The sequence below is a fragment of the Onychomys torridus genome, unplaced genomic scaffold, assembly GCF_903995425.1.
Source record: "Onychomys torridus unplaced genomic scaffold, mOncTor1.1, whole genome shotgun sequence".
NCBI classification, from domain to species: Eukaryota; Metazoa; Chordata; class Mammalia; order Rodentia; family Cricetidae; genus Onychomys; species Onychomys torridus.
This window is the reverse complement of record NW_023411997.1, coordinates 12,046-19,467: the sequence shown is the minus strand read 5'-3', so window position 1 is coordinate 19,467 and position 7,422 is coordinate 12,046. Positions and strand designations below refer to the sequence as shown.

General features: G+C 46.7%; 1 protein-coding gene across 1 annotated transcript; it reads left to right on the top strand.

Moving 5' to 3' along the window:
* Positions 1–341: 341 nt before the first annotated feature.
* LOC118575447 (hematopoietic lineage cell-specific protein-like) lies at positions 342–6,384 on the top strand (the record flags this gene model as incomplete). The annotated part of the gene is made up of 5 exons (XM_036176005.1): positions 342–545; positions 2,508–2,618; positions 5,077–5,232; positions 5,560–5,611; positions 5,807–6,384. Coding segments are annotated over 5 exons (657 nt in total), but the record flags the coding sequence as incomplete, so codon positions are not given.
* Positions 6,385–7,422: the final 1,038 nt, after the last annotated feature.

The window sequence follows — 7,422 nt, the reverse complement described above, 5'->3', positions numbered from 1 at the left end:
TTTGCCCTATTTAAAAGTATTTTTCTGGGGTCGACTCTTAGAACTGTGGTCTAAAGGTATTTGCCTGTCTTTATGTGCTTCTTGAGACAGACCACTTAATTGGTTGAAGGCAGGTCTTTTCGGAGAGAGAGCAGTAACTTCGCAGTTATAAGTATATAGATATCATTTGTTCTGTGACACATGAGAACGTGAGAAATGGGACTGAAGATGACAAGGTTATGTTAGTGAGAAAGATGACAGACCACAAGATCTTGGCTTCTAGAGAGGTTACATCAGGCTATGTTGATTGTACCAACTTCTTACTCCAAGCCTGTCACTGACTCAGAGTTTTGCTACCAAAGATTTCTACTTTTCGGGGAAGGGGTCTGCTGACCTCCCTGTATGAGGGGAGTCTCAGGTGTGTGGTGACTTGCAGCATTCACCAGCTGAGGAGCAAAGTGTCTGAGGAGCATGACATTCTCAAGAAGAAAGAGTTGGAGCCGGGGCCTAAAGCATCCCATGGCTATGGAGGTCGGTTTGGAGTGGAAAGAGACAGGATGGACAAGGTGAGTAGAAAAGGAGAGATCTATTTTAAAGAAAAAAAAATGAAAAGCAAAGTACTAGCTTGTTGGTGCTTTGGTTTAAAATTTGTTCTAAATACAGTGTCCATTTGGGCTTTAAAGCAGAGTATCTATGTGCTGTTTATATCTTTTTTGCCCCCAATCTCAATACACAAGATATAGATGGCAGAGAACAATCAAGACATTAGAGCAGCTGGCCTGTTACAGCTCCAAGTATACCATGACCCTGTGTGATGGACAGTTTTCACTGTCAACCCGACACAATCTGGAACCACCCAAGAAAAGGGCATCAGTGAAGGACTGTCTAGGTCAGACTGACCTTCGGTCTAGTCTGTTGGGGAGTGTCTTCATTACTTTAGCTGATGTGGGAAACCCACTGTGGGCGGCACCACTCTCTGGGCTTGGGCCCTGTTGTAGAAGAGTAGAAATGGAGAGGTAAGCAGCAAGCATGCATGCCCTCCTTCTCCCCCTGCTTTTGATTGTGGGTGTAACTGGCTCCTTCAAGTCCCTGTCTTGACTTCCCCAAAGTCAAGGACCCAAACCTGGAATTGTAGCCAAATACAGCCTTTTTCCTTTAAAGTTTCTTTTGGGTGTTTTAATCATAGCAACAGAAACAAAACTAGGCCCCACTTAGACTGAAGAAGCAGGGAACATTAGTGGAGAAGGAAAAACAGGCTATAGAATTATTTGTTGCCTGTAAATACTGTGTATTCTACCTATATTGCAACTTCTGTTATTTTATCTTATTGTTATTTTTGAGCTGAGGATCAAACCCAGGGCCTTGCACTTGCTAGGCAAGCACTCTACCACTGAGCTAAATCCCCAACCCCTGTTATTTTCTTTACTGTAGCTGTTCTCAACCCATAGTTTGCATCCCTTTGGGGTTCACATATCAGATATCCTGCATATCAGATATTTACATTATGCTTCATAATAGTAACAAAATTACAGTCATGAAGTAGCAATGAAATAATCTTATGGCTGGGGGGTCACTGCAGCTGGCACAAGGAACTAACTGTATTAAAGGGTCGCAGCATGAGGAAGGTTGAGAACCACTGCTTTACTGCATTATGTGATTATGTGTGTATGCCTGTTGTATGCATGTGTTGCATCTGGTATATGCATGTGTGCAGGTTTCGGGGGTGTGGTGTGTGTGTGTGCACAGTGGAAGTCACAGCCGGATGTCAGATGTCTTCCTCTGCAGCTCTCAGCCTTGAGACAGGATCTCCTCTGAGTGTGATGCTTATCATTGCAGCCAGGCCAGTTGAGAAGGGAGCTCCCAGAATGTACCTGTCTCCACCCTTCCTTGCTGGGGTTATAACCACTCCAAATAAGGTCCATGCCACCGTGCCTCACTTTTTTGTAGGAGCTAGAGATTTGATCCTAGGTCCTCACATTGGAGAGCATGAACTCTTAGGCACTGAGTCTCTCCTCAGTCCTGTAGTCATCTTATATATACACTGGAAACTTCAGAATTCACTTCTGAACTTTGGTTGTCCAAATGGGTAAAGATCTAGGACAAAAGTATGTGGCTGATGGAGTCAAAACGGTCAGCATCCTCTGATGCACCCAGGCTTTGCTTCTTTGTTCTTCTCTACAATGCCCCTGTTTGAGCTCTCCTCCCCCCCCCTTTTTGTTCCTCTCTCTCTCTCCCTTCCTTTGGGTTCAACACTGCTCTGACTAACTCTTCTCTGTATTCTGACTTCCGGTACAATCCTGGAGACTTCTGAGCAGTGGCTCTTTAGTGACGTGAAAAAAAGAATCTGGCATGGGCATGACTCTAGAGAAAGTTACTGCATCCCTCATCATGGGTTCCTTGGCATCACTGTCAGAGGTTATAGATCTGACCCACAATGGAATTTCTTGCACCCTAATATCCATTTTCCGCCTCATCTATTTCTTAAGGTCACTCTGATCTTTTCTACACCATTCCTGATTTTTCTTAAGAGTGCTGTGGGCCACGAGTATGTTGCTGATGTGAAGAAACACTCTTCCCAGACTGATGCCTCCAGAGGCTTTGGGGGCAAATATGGAGTTGAGAGGGACCGGGCAGACAAGGTAAACAGAAAACGTGTTTAAAGACAATAATGTCATGTGGAGCACACATGGTTCTCAAAACATTAGAGAATTTCCTGCTAAGTCTTGGCTCTTCTCCTGATTGTCTTTGTCCAATTCTCTTATTGTTATTTTACAAGTACAAATTGCATCACCTAAGCAATCCATGTGTCCGTAGATCAAGAATCAAAGACTAGAGGTTGGGGAAGTAGCTCAGTTGGTGGCATGCTAGCCTAGCGTATGGGTACCACCCCAGCACCTCATAAACCAGGTACGTGGTACATACTAAATCCTATGAAGAAGCAGAGGATCAGAAATGTACTGTCTGCTTGCCCTCCTTCCACAAGTCCTTTTGCCCATCAACTAAAGAATTACAGGATAAGTGTGTATGCAGTCTAGCGCAGGTAAGATTTAGAGCAGCAGAGACAGCATGTGACACACAAAGCCAGAGCCCCCTGCAATACAAAGGGCATATGTCTAGAGAGAGCATATGATCTGCTTGCTCCACAGGGAGTCTGGGTTTATCCACTTCTTAACAGGGTGTGGAGCAAAGCTTGGCTCCACTTTTTGAATTTGTCTAGGCAGGATGCATTTAATGCTGGTTGTGCCATTTTAACAGCAAGCCACTGACTAGGTGTGACACTGATGGAGACTTTTAAAATTGCAGAGAAGAAAACCCACAGGACTCTACAGGGCCTCCTTTTCAGTAATCCACAATGCAGTTAACTCCTGACATGGAGTTTGCCCAGTCAAGCTTACCTAATGGGTTATCTGTGGCCCACAATGGGGTGGGGAGGAAGTCAGCAGGCTGGCTGGGAGTGAGCCAGTGGCCTGCCAGAGAGGAAAAGCCTCAGCAATAGAAGGATTTCTTCTGGGTGAGAGTCCTGGAGCAAGCTGTCTTGGATCTAAGGTGGAAGCACCCAGGCATTAGCCTGATCTGATCCAGGATCTCTTTCCCTCACTATCTGCTTATCCAAGAACTAACTGTCTTCTGTCTCCCCTCAAGTCCAAAGTGATCCTTGACTGTAGAGAAAGTTTGAGGCCAGCTTCAGGTATAGGATTCCCAGAGAAGGAGGGAGGGAGGGAATGGAAGAGGGGAACAGGGAGACCAGGAGACTAGCTCTTAAGATGCAAAACCCATAGATACTGAGCAAATAGGGACGCAGCTCCCAGGATGTTTTATGTTGTCCTTTTGAAAATGGTTGCTGCCTTTTAAGCCACAGCTGTCATAATCACCAACTGCAACTCTGTGGCTACCAGCAATTAGGCCACAAGGGCTGTGTAGCCAGAGGGAATTCTGTCCCCTCAGGTTCCAACTCTTGCAAAGCTATGAAGGGAATTTAACTAAACCTGTCTCTCTAAAGAACTCAAGATTCAAAGGTTAAGTTGGAATTCTGCTCTTCAGAGAGGCTGAGTAGCAAGTAGCTCACCTCCTTTCCTTGCTCAAGTCCTCCAAACATACTTCTCCTCACCTCTCCTTAAAAACCCTTCCTGTCAGCTATTTGCTGATTCAGCCTCTTTGAAGAGAATTCTACCTTAACATTTGACTCTTGAGTTCTTTAGAGGGACAGAGGTTTAATTAAGTTCCCTTTGTAGCTTTATTTTCCTCCAGCTATGTCCTTTGCAGCCTAACTGCTGCTGGTAGTGGTGGAGCTGCAGTTGCTGATTTGGACAGCTGTGGCTTAAAAGGCAGAAATAATGTTAAGGACAATAATTGGCACCCAACATGGGATGCCAAAATATGGTTATTGGTTTTGACTCTTTTGGGGAGGCCCGCCCCCCAGCTCCCAAATAAAAGTCTCACACTGTATTTTATTATTACTTAAGAATGCCTGCAGGGCCTTAGCTTGGCTTAGTTTCTAGCTAGCTTTTCTTAAATTATCCCCTCTACCTTTTGCCTCTGGGTTTTTCTGTCTGTCTCTCTCTTTTGGAGGGGGGTTTCAAGACAGGGTATCTCTGTGTAGTTTTGGTGCCTGTCCTGGATCTTGCTCTGTAGACCAGGCTGGCCTCAAATTCCCAGAGATCGGTCTGTTTCTGTCTCCCGAATGCTGGGATTAAAGGCGTGCAATACCTCTGCCTGGCTTTTCCCGGTCTCTTACTTCTGCAAATCTTACTCTTACTCTGTGGCTTGCTGTGTAGCTGGGTAGCTGGCCCCTGGAGTCCTCCTCCTCCTCTGGCTCCTAGCTCCCCTCACTCCTCCATCTCTTTTTCTCCTCCTCCTCCTCCCAGATTTCTCCTTCTATATATCCTCTCTGCCTGCCAGGCCAAATGAAGAGAGATGATTAGGATCTCTCTTTTTACTGTCTCTGTCCAGACCACTGCTTTGTAACACTGTTTCTACTTTAAACCTCCAAGCCGAGCCACAGGTCTAAAACTGCCTCTGGGACAGAAATGAAAGTTAGGATCTGTCAGAGTGGGAGGAAACAGACCTGGTCACTAATCATTTCTCTCTCCTCTGCAGTCAGCAGTGGGCTTTGATTACAAAGGAGAAGTGGAGAAGCATGCATCTCAGAAAGGCAAGTACCCAGCACCTTGGCCACCTGGCTGGCCTGCTCAGCTTGTCATGGCTCCCAGCCTCCAGCTCCCCACTGTTTGGGCCACTTTTCACTTCCAGTTATGAGCTGGCTTCTTTGGCTTTCCAATTCCTGCTGTGAGCTTGATCAAGTCTGCCTAATCCCTTCTTTCCCTGTTCAAGATAAAATATTCTCCTTTGTTCTAAAATTTATTACCTTTAAAACTTAACCCACACCTTTGATGAGGAAACAGAGAGTGGGCTGCCAGTAGCTTGAGGCTATAAATCAGAGGTTCTCAACCTGTGTGGTGGGACCCCAAATGTGGTCAGTTTCTGGGCATTAGGGATGGAGGAGGAATCTCCCCTCTCCTTCCAACAGGATCATATCTGTTTGCCTTCTCCATATCGATGTTTCTGTTTCTCATTATTCAGGATCGTCAGCCAGGGCTGGTGGGGCAGGGACCTCTGTATGATTACCAAGGAGGTAAGTGTGAAGCCACCTGAAGGGCCTGGTACCCCTGTGGCCCCTGATACATAGGAAAAGGGGGTGGGTTCTGAGGGTCAAGAAAGGGCTCAAAGGACTGGGCCCATTTCCTCCCTCCCTAAGGCTTAGAGTTGGCACAGGCAGGGACAGAGGGATTCCTGACTGACCATCATAATGTCTCAACTTCCTCCCCAGAGGGAAGCGATGAGCTTTCCTTTGATCCGGATGACATCATCACTGACATTGAGATGGTGGATGAAGGCTGGTGGCGGGGGCGTTGCCATGGCCACTTTGGACTCTTTCCTGCAAACTATGTCAAGCTCCTCTAGTGACCAGCCCCATTGTCTTTCGCTTCTCTGGTTCTTCATGTTCAAAGTGGCTCTGCCTCCCTCCACCCACTCCTCAGTACTGCTGCAAGGACCTAAGAGAACATTGTGGGTCCCTGAGGTTCAGACAGACCTCCCTCTCCTGCTTCATTAAGAACTTTAGGCAGAGCCGGCATGAGGCAGGGGCCCTTCCCTCTGTGTCCACTATTCCCTGGAGTAGCTCATGGAATCATCCTGTGGTCCTGCATTCTTCACCAACACCCCGCTCTGCTCCTCTCCCTCTTGAGTGCTGGTGTTCCCGTGTGTTGGCCTAGAGGGAAGCCTAGGCTGCCTGATTTACCTGGTTGTGCTTTTTGCTCGTTTTTCCTCCCTTAAGAGACAAATTGGAATTGTCCTTCTGTTTAATACTAAAACTGAAAATAAAGCGAGACTGTGACTTAGCTTTGTACTGGGGTTAAGTGGTGCTTTTAGTGTGGGCCTCTATAGCCCTGATTTTCCACCCCTCTGCCAGATGCACCCAGAACACTCCCTCTAGCCTGGTAGTTAGGATGCAGTGCTCTTAGCACTGCCCAGGCCCTGTGCCTTAGGGGTCAGGAGGTAGGCCTTTCTATTTGGTTGTACCTGAGCCCCTGTCCAAGACAGACAAGCCTGATGTCTTAGTTAAGGTTTCTACTGCTGTGATAAAATCCATGACCAAAAGCAACTTGGAGAGGAAAGGGTTTCTTTCAGTCTATAATTCTTAAGTCACACTCCATCACTGAGGGAAGTCAGGGCAGAAACTCAGAGCAAGAACCTAGTTAGAGGAGAAGCAAGAACTAAAGGAGAAGCCAGCAAGGGATGCTGCTTACTAGCTTGCTCCCTATGTCTTGCTCAGCTTGCTTTCTTATACACCCAGAACCACCTGCCCAGAGATGGTACCACCCACAGTGGGTGGGGCCCTGCTCACATCAACCACTAATTAAGAAAATAAGTCCTACAGACTTGTCTATGTAGGAATCTTATGGAGGTGTTTGAGACAGGGTTTCTCTGTGTAGCTTTGTGCCTTTCCTGGATCTTGCTCTGTAGACCAGGCTGGCCTTAAACTCGCAAAGATCTGCCTGCCTCTGCCTCCCTAGTGCAGGGATTAAAGGTGTCTGGCTGAGACATCTGTCACCCCATTGATCACCAGCATTGATTCAGCTGATCTGGCTGGCCAGGCGGGTGTCCCCTTCCTCCCTCACTGCTCCATGTGCATCCCTCCCAAAGCTGCATGCTCAGTCGACCTTTCCTGAATAGCAGAGGACCGGCTTTCCCTCAAGGGTATACAAATAGCTGTGTTCCCCTGCTAGAACTTCCAAACAAGATCTTGGAGGCATGTTCTTAATTAAGATTACTTTCCAAATAGGTCTTGGTTTGTGTCAAGTTGTCAAAAAAAAAAAAAAAAAAAAAAAAAAAAAAAATCAACCAGCACACCCAGTGGCAGCAATGTGAAATAACAGGGTCAGG